The 18,049-nt window shown below is 57.3% G+C and overlaps 2 protein-coding genes across 2 annotated transcripts; one reads left to right on the top strand and one right to left on the bottom strand.

The window, feature by feature from the left end:
• The first annotated feature begins 1,745 nt into the window (after positions 1-1,745).
• Positions 1,746-7,470, top strand: Grpel1 (GrpE like 1, mitochondrial). Its single transcript, XM_003461849.5, has 4 exons — positions 1,746-1,897; positions 4,710-4,872; positions 6,046-6,127; positions 6,818-7,470. The coding sequence occupies exons 1-4, from the start codon at positions 1,794-1,796 to the stop codon at positions 7,162-7,164; spliced, it is 696 nt and encodes a 231-aa protein (XP_003461897.2). The 5' UTR covers positions 1,746-1,793; the 3' UTR covers positions 7,165-7,470.
• Positions 7,471-8,843: 1,373 nt separating this feature from the next.
• On the bottom strand, positions 8,844-17,961 carry Tada2b (transcriptional adaptor 2B). Its single transcript, XM_003461848.5, has 2 exons — positions 17,637-17,961; positions 8,844-11,752 (listed from the first exon to the last, which is right to left on the bottom strand). The coding sequence occupies exons 1-2, from the start codon at positions 17,904-17,906 to the stop codon at positions 10,760-10,762; spliced, it is 1,263 nt and encodes a 420-aa protein (XP_003461896.1). The 5' UTR covers positions 17,907-17,961; the 3' UTR covers positions 8,844-10,759.
• Between the last annotated feature and the right edge of the window lie 88 nt (positions 17,962-18,049).

Genomic DNA, 18,049 nt, shown 5'->3' with positions numbered 1-18,049 from the left:
GCAGATTCAGGATGTGGGACAGTAAGGTAACCTGGTCAGATGACGGGAAAATGACACTAAATGTTATCCCAGAAAATGTCACACCTCTCCAAAAAACTCCAGCCCCACAGAATTCACCACGTGTCAAGCACTATGAGTCTTTCTCTGCCCTTGAGTTTGTTTAGTGGACTAATTTTAACACAAAATACGGAGGTGGCAACTTACTGTCAGTACTTTTGTTTGCATGTCTGGCAAGGACATTTTATAGGACCCCCTTAGCTATTATCACCCTCTAACAAAAGTACCAAGAACTCTTACCCAATTGTCAGTCCACATTCAAATCCCCCAGCCGCCGCGGAGACTTGTTTTATCGTGATCCCCATAAGCGCCACACACCTATCCAATTATGTCTTTTGAGCTCATTTATTCCCCAACAGCCTCACTGCTTCTTTTCTTCTCCTCGGAGCCCTCATTAATAAACTGGGTACAACACCCCACATTCTGGAGATGGTGCAGCACCTGGCCAATAGCTGGACCCCGTTTTTGTTGTTCTGGGGTGTTTTTGTTTGTTTCTGTTTGTTTTGGGACAGTCCCCCTGTGTAGCCCAGGCTAGCCTCGAACTCAACGCGATCAATCCTCCATCCTCAACTTCCCCAGCGATGGGCTTGCAGGTGTGTGCCACCGCACCTGGCAAATAAACGGTTTCAACAAGAGGTAGCAAAAGACGTGCGGTCCCCACAAGCGGACCGCATCCCCATCGGGCAGCACAACTCATCAGAGCTGGGGCAGGGAAGAGGCCTGGCCTTTGGCAGCCGGGACCAGAGGCTGCCTCTTCCAGGACTCTTGTTTCTTTGAGAGAAGCGACAGAGTACAAAGACCTCACCGGAGGCTACTTAACGATATCATGGGCGTGACCATTTCCTTTCTTCTGAACACGTTTGAAATTTTCTGGGATAAAATTTAACAGATTAGGTAGGTCGGGCAGGGTGGCGCACGCCTGTAATCCCAGCAATTGGGAGACTGAGTAGGAGGATCGCTTCGTGTTCTGGGTCAGCCTGGGATAGAAAGTGAGTTCAAAGCTAGCCTGAACTACATAGTGAGACCCTGTTTAAAAAAAAAAATGACAGGTTAACAAATACTTCTGTATCGATGAGCGTCCAACGGCGTCCAAAGCTCTTCCTCAACAGCACATTATTTGTGTTTCACTGTGACAAAACGGAAGGTGACAAGTGCAAAACAGACACCGCACTCCCACCGTGCAACACCAAACTCGCTGGTACTGCGTCACTCTGCTCCGCAGGTCTCGCTTCTATTTTCTGGAACTCACGGGCAATGGAGACCAAGTCAGTGGCAACAGGAGAAGGGCTGTCCCCGCCTCAGGGGACTTATCTTCTGGATGCCGCGTCCGCTGATTTGCCCAACAGTCGGACGACCCCTTGCTTTCATTTACCGATCTAGGAGCCAGCGTTCTGCAGGGAACCCAGGCCAGGGAAGCATCCCTCCGCCTGGACCACAGCGGAAGCCCCGCAGACCCCACGTGCGCCCCGCCCCCGCGCTCGTCTTCTCCATTGGCTCTTTCCCGACCTCTCCCCAGCGCAATCGAGGCTCCTCCTTCTCTCCTTTCACCTTTCACCTCCTCCTCACCTTCCGGGGCTGCGGGAAGCCTCAGGCCCCGCCCACCTGGGGGAGGAGAATTGTTCACCACCATGACTCACAATTATTGGTGACTATTGTCTGCCGATCATTGCAAGTACAGCTCCGGATTGGCTGAGTCGAAGTAGTAGGGCGGGGAAATCGGCGCAGCGGCTCGACGCATGCCCAATGCGTGTGTGGCGACGGCGGCGACCACTGTGGTGATGGCGGTTCGCTGTGTAAGGCTGGCGCGGCGAAGTCTGCCGGCTTTGTCATTGTGTCTCAGGTAAAGGGTTCTAGGATTCTCTGGGATGAACGGGGAACAACAGCTCCTCAGTACTGCTTTTTCGGCCTCGGTTCTGGAGCCGGTAATCCCAAGTCCGTGGGACGCTGTTTCCCAGAAGCTTGGAGGCGGGCATCCCAGGGCCGCGGCTTCTTTGAGCTGCAGCCCTCTTGTGTGTGCATGGGACTCGGGAACGCGCGAGCTTGGTCACCAGGACCAGAATCGCGGGTGACGAGGGCCGGGGGCCGAGCCGCGGGTGTGTTAGGAGCGGAAGATTCTGCGGCCCACGTGTGCGTGCAGCCGGTGCCTGCGGCGACACCTCGCTGGCGACTGCGAACTTCCCTCGTGCCGGAACACGGTGATGGCCTCGGTGTCAGAAAGCAGCCAGGGAAGCCAGGACTTGCCCAGGTCGCACACCGAGGCAGAACCCTGCCGGGTGTGGCCTGGAAAGGGAATGTGTCTCACTAATCTGGACCTGCTCGGGAAAATTACGCGTGACTAGGGCACCTGTTGCGCACTTTCTGCTGTGCCTAGAATTCCCTCTTCCCCCTCCGCCATCCCAGAGCAGCAGAGCCTCCCCCGCGGCGCGTCGGAACCCACTCCAAGGGTCCGGGAGCCAGCCCCCTCACTGTCTTTAATTTGTAGCTCCTGATTTTTGAAACTAGTCCTACCTCAAAAGTTACTATAGCAGATACTTAGTATCCTTATCTAGTCTGTTGGGGGATTGGTCTAGAAGCGAGTTATTAATGAAATCAAGAGAAACTGCTGTGGCAAACGTGGGGCGAAACTGGGTAGTGAGAGCTGGTTTGTCAGCAGCTTCTCAGGTGCAAGCAGGTACGTGAGGTGAGGGTCACTTACAGTAAAGGTGACAGGCAAATAGGGACACACTGGCTTAATAAATTCTGGGGGCGGGGGACTGGGGACAATAGAGCAAGGTTCCTGAAATACACGAGTAAAAACACTGAGAATCGTTATTCCTCAGGGACACAAGCCAGTTCTGACTCCAGGCCCTGTTTCATTCCCAGCCACACCTGGTCACTGCGACCAGACCCTCTATTGGCCATCCATCAGGAAAGGGTGGGCAGAGCAAAGCTGACCAGCAGGAAGGCAGTGTGACTGTCACCCTGGGGTGGGACAAACTCATAGGAAGAGCCACTTTAAAACCGGTACTCTCGAAGCTTGACATGATGACGAATGCCTGTAATCCCAGTGCATGGAAAGCTGAAGCAGGATTGCCACGAGTTCAAGGACAGCCTGATTTACACAGTGAGATCCTTGTCTCAAAGCAAAAAAAAAAAAACAAGCCAAAACAACAACAACAACAAAAAGGAAAAAAAAACAGTACTTGGAATTTTTTTTAGATTCCTGGTTTTCTAAAACCTGGAATTAAAAATAGAATAAAAAAGCCATTCCACCCAGTTGGTAACAGATTATAGATCTTTCCACACCCTTCTGCAGGCCTAAGAGACACGAGCATTCCTCATTTTTCTTTACAAAAGCAGGATTATGTTTTGTGCAGCTGTGTGCTATAAAGTGTTCAGCAGACCACATGCAGATGGTTGTCCATAGATTACCTTGTGACACCTTAGTTTTTGATATGTAAGTACACTCTGCGATGTTTGCATGACATAATTACTCAGGATGTATTATCATTAAATGACACAAGTGTGCAAAAAATAGTGACTATTTAAATTCTAAAATATAACAACTTAAGACACATTTCCATGAATCCCCCTCACTGTGTCTCCTGGATTTTTTGTTTTGTTGTGTTGTTGTTGTTGTTGTGTCTTTTTGAAACAGTTTCACTAGGCATTTCGGACCTTGAACAAACTGTAGCCCATGCTGGTCTCAAACAGCAATCCCCTGTCTCAGCCTCATGAGGGCTGGGATTACCAGTGTGTGCTGCCATGCCCAGTTTACCCCCTGGCTTTGAGGCACACTTGTCTCATTCTTGCCACTTTTTGCGGCTGCTGTGAATGTCCTCTTTCCTGTCTTCAGTTGCATTGACCTGTCTTGAATGGGTTCAAAACATTTCCCTTTCATGGTCATTTTGACTTCCAGTCACACAGTGCCTGGCCAGTGAAGCAAGTGGATGAGGACATGCAGTGTCCTAGTCTCCCTCGGCAGAAATTGCTGTAAACTGCAGGAAGTGGCAAAAGGGTGGAACTAGTGTGTTCAAAGCCAGGGGAAGGTTCTGGCGCACAATAGCTCGCTGACTGGACTTGGCAGTACTTAGCAAAGCACTCCCGCCGGTCTGGGGAAGAAAGTCTGGACTTCAAGGCCCTGTCGCTAAGACTTGTGTGGCCTTGTGTTTATCACTTAAGCTTGTGCTGTAGAGATCAGATTGGACCTCTTCCAGGGTTTGTTGTGGAGCTGATACCCCTGCACTGTTTCCTGCCTTCTCCAAGCTGGTCTCTTCCTCTTGTGTAATTCTCAGCACCCGGCCTGAGATCTGCCTGCTCTGAGTCCCCCAAAGCATGCGCTTCCTCTTCACTATTTCAATGACTGCTCTGTATATCTAGAAATCCACCTTTTCTGCATGATGCTGTGCACCGTGCAGGCCTGATCTCTACCTACTCCATCTATAAACGGTATCAGCCTGGGCCTGAGAGTAGCTGCTCTGTTCTGGGGTAAGACTGGCCTCTCAGAACTAGAGAGACCAGTGATACCTGTGTCAGCTGGGGTACACACTGCAGAAGGCTCCATAAACACAGTTTCATGGCGCCTCAGGCAGGTGACAGTCTGCTGTGCCACACCCACACCCTGTGCTACCACATGTGCCACGATCTAGAACATGGTTTTAACTGTGCTTCAGGCCCTCTCCACGCCTGCTGTGCACAGCTGCGAAACAGAAGAACAATGGCCAGAGCCTGGAGGAGGACTCGAGGCCCAGTGAGCAGAAGGCCGAACCTCCCGCTGCAGACAAGGTTCTCCTAGAGGAGAAGGGCCGGCTGGAAGAGCAGCTCAGAGAGACCATGGTAAGGACCTGGGCGCCACATGACCGTCCTGAGTCTCACTGGTCACTGGTCACTGCCCACTGTCCAAAGTGGCAGAGGCCAGCACCAAGCCCAGCATGGCTGTGGCTCTGCAAGGGAAGCAGGCATGTGCTGCAGTGACCACTAGGACCTCAGATGGTCTTCACTGCTTGGAGCCCTTGCTAGGCTTGGCTGTGTGTGCAGTGACTGGGAAGGGACCCAGAGGTGGTGGGTGCAGGAGTCGGGGATGCAAGTGTGGTTGTGTGTTGCTGTCCCCAGAAGTGGGTGTCAAAGCACAGAGATGGCACTGACCAAATACCCTGAGCGTTTCAGGCTACCACCACCCAGTGCTTGGCGCCAAGTCTGTGCTGAGCTCAGTATGATCCCTGCCCTGCATGATCGAGTCCTGCCCGTGGCCCTGTTCACAGCTGAGGCAGCCGAGTTGCAAGAAGGGAAGGGGACCTGGGGTCTGTACAGGGCATCCCTCCTGGCTGCTGCCTGAAGGCTTGGCCAGTGCTGAGCTCAGGTTGCCCTGGTTCTGGTGAAGGAGGTGGAGGTGGCTCCTGGAGCGCTAACTGCGCACTCACAGAGCACCTTAAACACAAACTGCAGGAGCAGGCAGGGGCCACTCCCCAGTGGCTAAGGCAATGACCGCAAACCTTTCAGAGATACTGTACCCAGGCTGCACCCTAAAATCCACTTAACTGTCACACAGTGCCAGCACTGCAGTTAAACCTGAGCACTGAGGTTTTGGTTTAGAGAAAACAACTGCTACTCATGCTCAGCTGCTGGGGTGACTTCGGTTCCATGACCAAGAGGGCTCTGCGTGCCTGCTGCAGCACGCGTGCCACAGGTTCTCCACCACTGGGCTGAGGTCTCAGCTTCCCCCGGGGCCCTCCTCCTCCCCGTCTCCAGAGGGCACCACCGTGAGGCCCTACTTGGCACTGAGGGACCGCATGGACCACAGGCACCCTGGCTCGCTGAGAACCCAGACCCAGGTATAAGCCAGTCTGCAGCGGCCCTGTGCTCGCCCACGGTCTCAGAAGTAATGATAGGTTTCATTTGTATTTTGACTTGATGTTTGTTGTATAATCATTTTTAAGTTAGGATGGCTTGGCTATGAATTCATTCTGTATTTCATAATGAAGTTAAATTTCTTTTTCCTTCCTTCTTTAGGAAAAATATAAACGGGCGCTGGCAGATACCGAGAACTTGCGGCAGAGAAGCCAGAAGCTGATAGAGGAGGCGAAACTGTACGGTAAGACGCATGCTGTATGGCTTAGTCCCGGGGTGCAGCTGGGACTGGAGGTGGGGTGTGCTGTGCAGCTCTGTCAGCATCGGGAGAACAAGGTGGGGACAGGGCGCTACCCCAGGCGAGGACCAGTGCAGGGAAAGTATCTGCAGGAGCAGAGGGACGCAGCAGAGCTCGGAAGAGCAGTCCAGTCATCAGACCATCTGCATAGTCACCGTCACCTGTTGGAACTGGAAGGTGCCACTCCCTGTGTGGCAGGTTAGGGACCCAGGCTAAGATGGGGCGGCTAGCAGTTTACCTGAGGGCAGATGAGGTCTTGGGTCACTGCTGCAGATCACACACCCAGTGCTGTTGCCTTTGCTTCCTAGTGTCCTCCCTGCCTTCTGCAAATGCCCCCAAGGCCTGGCCTGGCTCTTCAGGATGCAGTAGCAGGCCACTTGCGCCTTGCTCTGCTCGCTGAGTGACTGCCACCCTCCCCTGTCCTGTTCAAGTTCTAGTCCCCTGTGGCGAGGTCTCGAGGGCACATTTTCCCTGCTGTCTGCTCCCCTTCTTACACATTTTACTAAGTGATGCCACCCTGGTTCCTGCAAAGGTTTCTGGGTGTGAACTGTCTGGGTGCTGAGACTCGGGGGCAAGCAGAGGACTCCGTGGCCCTGGAGTGCTGAGCTGAGATGCAGACTGTCTTCTCCCCTGCAGGCATCCAGGGCTTCTGCAAGGACTTGCTGGAGGTGGCGGACATTCTGGAGAAGGCCACCCAGAGCGTCCCAAAGGAGGAGATTAAAGACGAGAACCCTCACCTCAAGAACCTGTACGAGGGGTTGGTGATGACGGAGGTGCAGATCCAGAAGGTGTTCACAAAGCATGGCCTGCTCAGGCTGGACCCCATCGGAGCCAAGTTCGACCCCTATGAGCATGAAGCCTTGTTCCACGCACCCGTGGAGGGGAAGGAGCCGGGCACTGTGGCGCTCGTCAGCAAGGTGGGCTACAAGCTGCATGGGCGCACCCTGCGGCCTGCACTGGTGGGGGTGGTGAAGGAAGCCTAACAGCACCTCAGCACCCCTCAATGCGACTCTTAGAAGGTGGGTCACCTTTCCTCCCGAGCGGGCACCTGGGCCTGTGACCTGCGACCTGCCTGGTTGGAAGGGGGAGGAAGAGTGGCCGAGCAAGGGCCAGGCCAGGGCCCACCTGGCGGAGGAACTGATGGGATCTGCTCGTTGCTGCTCTGTGCCCTGGTCACTCTTTCCACGTAGCAAACATGGGCTGTGGGCCTTCGTGTCCCAAAGAGCGCTGTATCTGCTCAAATTCTGGTGATTGCAAAGTATTTTGAACAAATAAAAGGTCTCTGGGAATTCTGTTGGCTGCCTAGCCATTCCCATCATGCTGGGCTCCTTGGAGGGAAGGGCACCTTTCTCCTCCTGCTAACACCAGGTACACTTCGGCCCTTGGCTCCTGGAGACAGGAAGTGTGTCTACTGTTTGGCACTCAACACCTTTACCTTGCCATGACCAGGCCTGCCCTGGTCAGCCCTGTCCCCGTCCCCATCCCGTATGTCCCTGAGCTGCTGACCACTCGGGGCACGTCCCCACTAAGGTGGACCTTCTCAGAGCATGACCACATGCTTGGGATGCTTTACACATCCGTGCTTCAATTTTAAGTTTTTACTTAAGAGGATTTAAACCTGCTGCGTCTCTTCTACTTCCTACTAATGGGTTAGTCCTTTGACAGAGACCTTGAGCCCAAGGCCACCAGGCCAGTTCCTCTGTGCCCCAGCCTCTTCTGGTGGCAGCCAGGGCCAGCACACCGTCTGGAGGCGGCCCAGGCTTAGGGGGGGCCAGGCCGTAGTGCTCCTGTACGTTGACCTCCTGAGCCTTGGGAGGGGACCAGGCGTGAGTAGGTGCCCAGCACAGTGAGAAATGGAGCCTCCGTGCCATGCCAGGGCGCAGGGCAGGGCTGGCGGGTTCACCGCGCTAAGGATGGAGCAGGGATTGGGCCAGTGGGCCAGAATGTAAATTAAAATCTCACATTTCTGCCGTTTCCATCTTTTCCTTTACACTGCCCTGAATTATTTGGCCTAGAACAGCTGGAACTGATGCAGCATAGCACAGTGCTGGAGGAAAGCCCGGCAGGCCTGTCCCCTGCTGGGGATCGGTATACACAGGGCACTAGTCCACAAAGGGGACCTAAGTGACAAGCATGATGGCTGCATCTGGACCTGTGGACCTGTGCCCTCCTCCCCAGAGCTGCAGCTACGACATTAAGCAGCCCTGAGCCTGTGACCCCAAAGCAGTCGGCTCTCCTGGTCCATGCATTCAGCCAGCTGTGGATCATACTCAGAAGAACTGGATCTGTACTGAGCACGGACAGGCTTCTTGTCACCGTCCCCGAGGGCCAGTCTGGGACACCGCATAGGGTGCTCCAGTTCCCACTGCTTGCTCAGGCTGTGCAAACCTCGGGACAGGGCACCCCTGCAAGGCAGGGTCCTGGGCCCAACCTGGGGGCGACTGGCTTAACTCAGCCAGGGCAAAGTTGTCTTTATGGTGTTTTGTCACCTGTAGTCACCCGACAGGACAGCGTCTTTCAGTTCTGTGAGGACACCGCAGTGTGCCGTGTCTGGCTCCTTCAAACCATAGCCTGGATGGATGCCCCGGGGAACCGTGGCAGAACTGTCCTGGGCATGGACTCGGGTCTGGGGGACAGCGGGAAGCAGCACGCAGTGACACGGTTTTGTTCTCACCCTCTTTAATGTGTAAAAGGACAATGGGAATGGTGGCCGCAGCTGCACTTTAGTACATTATTGGAATGCTGGCCTGGGTGTTACCTTTCTGACTCAAAGACAGTGCAGTTCGGGGAGTGCACCTCGTGCCATCCTGTGGGGCTGTGGCATCCAATTCCTTGTGAGAGTTAAATAGAAACATTTCAGGCTCTGCGCTAACAGCAGCAGATGGGACAGAGCCGCTGGGGCAGGACGACAGGCACCAGTCCCGGAACTGCTTTTCCCTTGTAAGGTTAATATCTCAACATAAATTAATGATACATTCATCATGGTGTCTTCAACAGTCAAGCCTAAGTAAATTCTTCATACCATCAGAAATGCACACACCACACTGCAAGCCTGCAAGAGCATGAGGGTTTCAGTGGACAGCACTCGGCCTCGGCCGGGCACGGGATCCTTCGCTTCTCAAGCTAGTGGAGGTCAGGCTGTCACTTTGTAGGAAAAACAAGACTTAAACCCAAACTTCGCCAGGTCACTAGACTAGGTCTCTGGTGCAGATAGCCCAAGGACCCCAGGTTGGGGAAGGCCAGTGGCTGTGCACCTTGGGTTCCTGCCCTGCCTAGGAACGGGCTGGACCAATTTGAGGCTTGCATGTGCCCAACTGCACCACTGTGTGCGACACCTAGGCTGAGACAGTGCCTCCTGGCTCGGCCTGCAGGGGGCAGTGTGGAGCTGGTCCTTGGAGCAAGCCCAGGCTCACTGGCTCAGGCAAGTGTTCCCTGACCCTGGCTGCAGGCCCGTCGTGCAGTGGTCTAAAATGTTTTATCTAATGCTGAAAACCTTACCCTACAGGACAGAGAATGTAAAAAGAAAAGGCACATAATCAAGTCCTTGGGAATGAGGAGGTGTTTTTCTTTTCTCTTTCACTTCAGTTCAGTGTAACTTCAAGCCCAGATATTCTGGAGGTAACTAGGCTCTTGTACCTAAGGAGGCTGGGGCAGGCCAAGCGTGGGAGGAAGGGGTACAGTGTGGTCACTGCAGGGTCCCTGGAGCCTGGTCTGAGCAGGACCTTGAGCTGCAGGAAAGCGAGCGACTTCTGCAGATTTAGCAGGCAGGTGTCGGAGGACCCTGGCGTTGAGCTCTCCATCTCTGACTCCACGGGGAGCCAGGAGCAGCGCGTGTGCACGGAGACTCTTCCAGGTGCTCTGCCCTCACCCCACCCCGTGCATGCAGCCCATGGCTCTGCCTGGCTGGGGGGCAGCAGGCCTAGGCACACCTGAAGTTGTTCGCTTGGCCAGGCCAGCGTGGTCATGCTCTTGCAGTAAAAAGGGAACCTGCAGCTGTGAGGGAAAACCTGAGGACGCTAGTGCAGGGCCCAGGGACACAGGGGCTCCCAAGCAGAATGCACTGCAGGGACAGCAGCAACAGGCACCCAGGACCCTGGCAGTCCCCTCAGTTCTGCCTCCCTCCCTGGGCCAGGGGGACCCAGATGTTCCCAGGGAGGCGGCCAGGGCACCGGGGAGGGCCAGGCATTGCCAGGAGTGCAGCAGCATCTGTGTGCAAACGAGGGCTTCCCAGGTGCCTAGCAGACGCTGCGGCAGCCCGGCCCAGCCTGCCTCTAAAGTGCCGCGTGCCAGGACAGCACAGCCCCACCTGAGAAGAGCTGGCGCCCTCGGGAGGAGCCTGTGGCTCCTGGCACCCTCAGCCGCAGCTTCTGCAGGAAGGGAAGAAGGTCGCAGGGACACCATCCGGGCTCGGCATGGCGCACTCTCCGAACAGGGCACCGCGCACCCATCTCCCTGGGATCCGCTGCAGGACTGCCACTGTCGCTTCCTGCAGAGGTCCAGGAGAAGACACAACGCCTTAAAAAAGGAACTCCATTTCTTTAAAAAGAGCAACAGCGGGAAGCAGCCCTCCCGAGTCCCTCAGGCCGCGTCCCGAGATATCCAGCCGCTCTCGGTGAGGAAGGCGAGGATGCGTTTCTTGAGGACCTTGTCCAAGTAGCCGGGCAGCCGGCTCTTGGCAGGGATGCCCTGGCGCTTCTGCAGGTGGTCCTTGATGATGATGGTCTTGACGGTCACGTAGCGCGCTGGGCTCAGGTTCAGCGAGCTGCACAGCACCTTCTCGCGGTCCGACAGGAGTTCGAAGCCGGGTAGGTGCTCAATGGCCGCGAACTCGCCGTCCTTGCCGTCCTCCTTGCCACGCTTGGAGCCAGCCAGGCCCCGGTTCTCCTTGCGCCGCTCCCGCTTGTGCCGTGCCGCCTCGTACTCGGCCGACTCTTCCATCTTGGTGATGCCGTTGCGCCGGTAGCGCTGCAGCTCGCGGATCTTGGCGCGCAGCATCTTCTCCTTGTGCATGTTCTCAAACAGGTCATCAAACTCCTTGCACGACATGAACTGGTAGAGCGGCCGCAGCTTCAGCCGCAGCTCCTTCTCCTCCTTGGGAATCTTACGCTTCAGCGCCTTCTCCTTCTCTTTCTTGTCCTTGCCCAGGAAGGCAGGCACCAGGTTGTAGTCGCGTGCGATGTTCTTGCGTCGCTGCCGCTCCTTGAGCTTGCGCACGTACATGTCCACGTGCGCGCGCTTCAGCTCGATCTCTACGTCGTCGTCATCATAGTTCACCGAGAGCCCACTGATGAGCGTCTCGGCGTCCTGGTCATACTCAATCTCGTAGTCATCCCGCAGCGGCATGTAGCCCAGCTGCTGCTGTTCGGCCACTGAGATGTCGAGCGGGGGCAGCGGCGTGGTGAGGCTGGGAGATAGGGGGCCCCCGCTGGGGCAGGTGTGGTCGGTGACGCGGTTGGGGATGGTGTCAGGGATGCAGGCCTTGCCCAGGTTCCCGTGGACGTACATGCTCACATAGTGCTCCATCACCTCCTGGGGGGTCCGTGAGGCGCCCACATGCGCGGCCATATCCTCCTAGGCGACAGAAGCCAGGCATCAGCATGGTTCCCCACACCCGCCTCTTTGCATCCGCAAGTCCACCAGGCACACTTAGGTCCCCCCGCAGTGCCCGCCCCAGGACGCTCTCCTAAGGTCCCTGAGTACACCCAGGGGGCAGAGAAGGCAAGGACGCCTGCCTGAGGCTGCAGGGCAGCTGCACTACTTCCCTGCACTCTCATGAGGCCACCTCTCCCCCTCCACTGTCCCAGGGTGCTGGGCCGACCCAGGGGGACACCCACCAGAACAGCAGGGCCAGGATGCCGGCCTGGGCGCCTGTCCCGCCCCGGTGTTCTGTGAGAGCTAGCTGGTACCTTTCCTAGGTGCTAACTGCAGGTGACAGGTGCACACAGCACCTCCTGTCCCCAAAGCTAACTGCCACTCTGTCGCAGCTCAGCAACCGCCTCTCCTGAATGACAGGAGCCAGAAGCCCTGGGTCTATTAACAGGAGGAAGCCGGCCAACTCGCTCAATCTTTTCCTTCTGCTAAGAGGCCTCTTCCTTAAAGTCAACCGCCAAAGCCACTTCAGAAAGTCACTGCCCAGAACGCGTACTCATTCTTGTGGCCTCTCAGGGTGGGGCAAGGTGCCCAGCACCTACAGGCTGGGAGCAAGGAGCGCTGCTTTCTGCCTCAGCTCTGCACCTGTGCCTGGGCAGGAGTCAGAGGGCTGCGGTGGGAGGAGCAGGGCAGAGCAGAGGCGGGCCTGGCCCCCCAGGGAGCCTCACGGAGCAGTATACAGGGCAGTCCCAAGACTGACTGGGGCATCCAGGAGGACCGTGAAGGTGACAGCAATGGCAGACCCTGGTCTGGCCATGCTCCACAATTCCTTTCAAACTCATCAGCATCTAGTACCCACCCGTGCTCAGTCCAGAGTGCACAGCAGGCCAGCTCTGACCCAGGCTGGGAATGAGGACCATGCCACACCCCATAGGCTGGTGGCCACTGTCTGGGCCCTGGAGCTGCCCTAGGCAGAGGGCAGTGGCCCGGGCGCAGTAGCCAGCAGCTCTGCAGGGAGGCAGCCCACATGCCCAGTGACACAGCCAGACGTGGCCGCTGAGGACACTGCCTTCCTGTCTTCTGCCTGTGGTGGCCATGACCCAAGACGTGCCGACCACGTCTCACTAAGGGGACACAGGGCTGACTGTTCCCTGCTGGCAGCGAACCTCACCAGGGGTGCTGAGGGCAGCAGTGCCAGCTGGTGGCTTGGTGGCTTCCCCCTCAGCATGGGAGTGAGGGTACTGGTTCCCCCGAAGCCAGTGCTGGGCCTCTCAGCGACATGCGACCGAGCTGGACCCTTCTCTAATGTCCCTTCTTGGTAGCCTTCAGATACATCTTCCATTAGGGAGTGGTCACCAAGCCTGCAGGCAGCCTTCCGGCCTGCAGGGTCCTCCCTTCTGCCACAGCCAGGCCTGGCTGCTGGCCACCCCTCTGGAAATGCCCTCTGTCCATGGCTGTGCCTGCATGCATCCTGTGACCTCTCTGTGCCCCAGCGCCCCAGTGACAGGAAATAGCAGAACCTGCTCCACAGGTCCCCAAGGGCCTGTCCACCCTCCCCCGCCATGCCTGCACTGCAGCCCTTCTCTTACAAATTTTGTGGGGGTAAAAATAAGGGCCACCAGAGGCCAGCGCCTTGCCTGGCCTCAGGGTTGGGGACTTGCATCCTGAAGACCTGGAGACTGCCACACCGAGGAGATGCCCTGTGCACCAAAGCACTTCCCAGCATGCCTTCCTCAGTCAGGTCTACGCTGCCCTATGGCACTCCTAGGGCCACCAGTGTGACCCACTGTGACCTGGGCTCTACCACAGCCCTCTCCTGGCCCGCTGCAGCTGTGAGGTACTTGGTAGGACAGCTGGCTGCACCACAGCTGGGGTCTCCTAGCCTCTCTCCTCTTCTCTCTCCTCTCCCATCCCTGTGGCTTGGGGCTGAGCACACAGCGCTGCTGGAGGAGACCCTGGCCGCCTCACCCCTTCACAGGATCCTCCGGCCCACAGGCACCAGCCCCAGGCCCACTGTTCCTGGGGAGCTGGGTGTGGGGGCCCTATGAGGCAGGCAGCCAGATAGGGAAGAGCCCCCACCTGCTCAGGGTCTGAAGCCCCTAGGTGAGGGCGCAGGGCCCAGGGCAGGAGAGCCGTGCTCAGGGAGGATAGAGAGAGGGGGTTCTGAGCCTGTGGGTGAGGCCATGACCAGAAACTTACAGAGGGTCCCAGGGACAAAAAGGTTTTTGTTTGTGTTTGGTTGTTTGGTACTGAGGATCAAACTCACAGCCTGAACTTGCTGGCAGGCACTTGGGCAGCTGAGCTAAGTACCTGGCCTTAATGCTATGTATTTGACTGCAGCAGGTTTTTCTAAAGTAGAAGTCCTGCGGTCCTGGAGACTGCGCCCAGGGCTGGTGCGTACCAGGAACAGGCTCTGTGACCGAGCCCTCTTCATCTCTGTTTTGGGACAGGGTCTCACTGACCTCCCTGGCGGGCTCAAACCCGGGGTCCTTTTGCCCCAGCCTCCCAAGCTTGTACCTGGGGTTCCAGACATGTACCCCTGCTTAGCCGTTAACATTACTTGAAGGTTTAGGCCACAGGGCTCGTCATCCCCTCGGAGCCCTGCAGACCAGGGACGTGGCTGTGTCCAGGACCGAGTATTCAGCTCATCCCCTTGCATTCTATCACACAGAACCCTGGAAACTGTGCACCTGCACTGCCCACCTCCTCCTGGCCAGGCCCTTCAGCCCTGCACACCTCACCCACTGTCGGGAACCATGGCTGGTGACCCGCTTGTTCCCACCGACAGTGAAGAGCTCTGTCCTGGATCAGTCTCTCGTCCCCCACGATCCCAGCGCCCACATCCTTTGAGGCACTGCTCAGCCCTGGACAAGTCCTAGCATCCAGCTCCACACCTAACTTTAGCACCCACAGGCGTCTCCTCACTCTTACCAGGAGGAGGCTCCAGGCTGGGCCCTGGGTGTGGGGACCCGATGCACGTCCCAAATCCCCTCCGCATGCCAGCCTCCACACGGCTGCGCACACCACTGTCTGCCTGCACACCACCACGCACAGTGCCACCCACAGCACTGTCTGCCCTTTCGGTATCTGAGCACAGGTGCTGCCTGTGCCAGTGACAAGGCACACCACACCTCACTACCCCGGGTGCCACAAAGGCATGTGCACACCGCCACCCAGGACCAGCCTGCATGTCAGCGCTCATCTCACCGACCTTGCCATCTTGGAGCTCGCTGGAGCCCCAAAGCCACAGCCATCCTGTGCCCCAGCAGAGGAACTGGCCTTCCCACACTGCGTCCTCCAGACAGATCAATGAAAAACAGCTCTACTGAAGTCTCCAATTGCTAGGGACGTAGTGCCACATGCCTATAATCTCAGCACTCAGGAGGCTGAGGCAGAATCTCGTGTGTTCAAAGTCAGCCTGATCACTAAACCCAGTCTCAAAAAAACACAAAAGACCAAACACATCTCAAACTGTCTTGAAACACTGCACTTCTGTGGTGTATCCCAGCAGATCTGTGCCTTCCTGCTCAAAACCACTGCAGACCAGCAGTCTGGACACCTCAATGCCCTGAGGCTCTCATCGGATCAGGACTCACTGCAGCTGAACTCACCCCTCACTGCATGTTCTTGCCCTGTGACCACAGCCTCTCCCAGTGGAAGTGTGCAGGCACCTTTGCAGCCCCGTGCCATGGCTGATACCCGCCATGGCTGACACCCGCGCTACACTGTTCCCTCCCCAGCCCCTAACTTAGGCTGGCACAACGTGTGATCACGTCGCCAACTTCAGCGCCCCCTTCCTGTGAATCCCACACTAAGCAATGCCACCCCAAGGCCATCTGTCACCACTGCCACCTGACATCAGAATTCCGCAGGTCTCTTGCCATCACTGTTGCTAAAGCCCATGTCCAGTCTCTGACCTGCTCCCTTCCACGGGCCAAGCAGGCATGCTCTGGCCCAGCCCACATCACTTATTACTCCAAGCCCACCAGGCTGCTTGGAGCCTAGCCCTGCCATGCACTTCTGGAGTGTTGTGCACCACCCACAGGCCACTGGGGAGCACAGACTGGTGCAGGCTGCGCTGTGCCAAGCAGCTACCTCTGCAGGAATGGCGTGCTCTGCACATCCATGCTGCAAAAATGAAAGCCAGAGGGAGAAAGCAACCAGCACGGAATGGCACTGCCAGAGGTCACAGCACCTCCTCCTCCTGGTATGCAAGGCCAGTCCTGAACCTCAGATCAGCAGGGACCAGGGCCCTGCCCTCCCACGCTCTAAGGCCAGCCAGGCTCTCAGGCCCTTTCCCCTGAGGCCCAAGCTCTCTTTCATCAGCATTTACATTTTAGCAAGCACCCTAGGAGCTAAGAGTGGGAAAACACTGCTTTAACAAAAAGCCCTCCCCATGCCAGTCCAGGTTCTCACTAGACCCTGCACACTTTCAGGTAACTTACTTCCAGGGTGTGGCAGGGAAGCAGTGCAGATAATGTGGTATGGGGTGGGCTGGACCTGCAGCCAAGCCAGTCCATCCCAAACCGCCTGCCCAGGGCTGCTGGGCAGATGTCAAGGGACATTGCCAGAGCGCAGGGGTCCCACTGCCCACCGGCTATCTCCAGCTGCCACTGCAGAAAAGGACTGGTGAGGTGGGGAAGGAAAGTCTCTGACCACTGAGGTTGGGCTGGAGAGATCAGTCACGAGCCACACCTGAGGGAAGAAGGTTCCAAGCAAAAGGGATGAAAGATGAGACTAAGGCCTCGCAGGGACCAAGACTATCTACTAAGTAGACTTGGAGGCCACCAAGGGCCCATAAGAAGTGACTGACTTTAGGTTTTAAAGGACCACTGTGAATATGGTTGTAGAAGAGGATGACCTGGAAAGGGCAGTCACAAGTGGTCAAGCTGGAGGTCACTGCCTGCCTGCATGGAGGTCGCAGGCCATGGCTGGTCCTGCACACTCTGAAGAGAGGGCTGCTGCACTGACAGAAGGTGGCTTTCAGGATGGCTCCTGGTGTGTCGCCAGAGTCCCTCGGTGTGACACTGGGTCACCGTGGTCATCTCAGAAGGCAGTGCACCATGCATGCACATAGCACTCCAAGTTCCCCGAAAGCAAGGCTGGGTCACCTCAGTCAGCTCGCCCTGACATGCATTAAAGCAGCACCTGAGACTTTTGCAGCTCAATGATCACAATGTTGCAGATTAGGTAAGAATTTGTAGAGCTGCATCTGCCCTGAGGAGCTGGGAAGAGAATAAGCCCCCCAGCTGCAGAGTAGTCCCCTACACCTGTTCTCTATGAAGAGTAAAGCAAAAAACATTAAAGCAGCCCAAGTTGGGAGGGGGGCAGAGCACTGCTGGGGAAGTGGCAGCAGGGGACAATCCAAGGATGAGATCCAGACTCACTCCTCTGCCTGTCAGAAAGTCTGAGGATGGCCCTTGATGGTCACAGTGAGCACAACACAGGTGGAAACCTCTCCCGGGTTTCCCTCTCCCACAGGGAGGGCCTGGCGCCTACCTGGCAGGCGGAAGGAGTCCAGTCCAGCAGGCCTTTCCTCCCAGCCCACTGTCCCTCCCGAAAGCTTCTGACAGGGCCCCTGTCTCCTCGAGCAAGCGTCTTTGTTCACTACATGCTGGTCACTCAGCACACAGCGCCCTGGGTGCTGCGGCCCAGACACCACGCAGGGCTCCCGCAGCCACCCAGGAAGGCCCAGAGGAGGCTCCCGGGAGCCAGGGCCCTGCTGTCTCGCACTGGGCTCCGCCAGGGCCAGTCCCGGTCCCTGCGTTCTCGGGGAGTCCGGACACCGCCCGCCAGCACGCACCTGCACCCGGGCGCCACACCCCCGGCCCCCGCAGGCCCGGGTTCAAAGCCCAGCCGGGCTTACCCAGTTCCCGAAGCCGAATTGCTCGATGGCGTCCAGAAGCAGCTGCTCCTCGCGGCTGGTCCAGCCGCCCTCGGCCTCGGGTCCCCAGAGAGTGAAGCGTCCACCGTCCACCAGCTGGTAGCCGTGGTAGCGTCGGTGGTGACCGATCTCGGCGCCGGCCGAGAAGCACTCGGGGCACAGCTCGATGTCCTGGCACTCGGTGCAGCGGAAGCGCAGCGGGCTCACCTCAGCCAGGCAGTACACGCAGTACTTCTTGCCCAGCTCCGCCATCTTCCCCCGCTCGCCCGCCGCCCGCACCGCCGCCGCCGCCGCCGCCGCCGCCGCGCCCCCGGCCGTCAGCGCCCCGCCGCCCGCCGGGCCCGCCCCGCTGCCCACGCCCCCGACACCGCCCGCGCCGCCGCCCGACGCCGCCG

Source organism: Cavia porcellus, unplaced genomic scaffold (assembly GCF_034190915.1).
Source record: "Cavia porcellus strain 051 isolate PalLab524CR breed Dunkin Hartley unplaced genomic scaffold, mCavPor4.1 scaffold_18, whole genome shotgun sequence".
Lineage (NCBI taxonomy): Eukaryota > Metazoa > Chordata > Mammalia > Rodentia > Caviidae > Cavia > Cavia porcellus.
The sequence above is the reverse complement of the archived record's forward strand: the minus strand, read 5'-3'. Positions and strand labels throughout refer to the sequence as shown.

What these genes read in the sequence shown, in the direction of transcription:
- Grpel1 (XM_003461849.5), top strand. Translation starts at nt 1,794, where the DNA reads ATGCCCAATGCGTGTGTGGCGACGGCGGCGACCACTGTGGTGATGGCG. An exon ending in AGCAGCTCAGAGAGACCATG is followed by an intron (nt 4,873 to 6,045) that starts GTAAGGACCTGG and finishes TTCCTTCTTTAG; the next exon opens with GAAAAATATAAACGGGCGCT. An exon ending in AGAGGAGGCGAAACTGTACG is followed by an intron (nt 6,128 to 6,817) that starts GTAAGACGCATG and finishes TCTCCCCTGCAG; the next exon opens with GCATCCAGGGCTTCTGCAAG.
- Tada2b (XM_003461848.5), bottom strand. Translation starts at nt 17,906, where the DNA reads ATGGCGGAGCTGGGCAAGAAGTACTGCGTGTACTGCCTGGCTGAGGTG. An exon ending in AATTCGGCTTCGGGAACTGG is followed by an intron (nt 11,753 to 17,636) that starts GTAAGCCCGGCT and finishes TCTGTCGCCTAG; the next exon opens with GAGGATATGGCCGCGCATGT.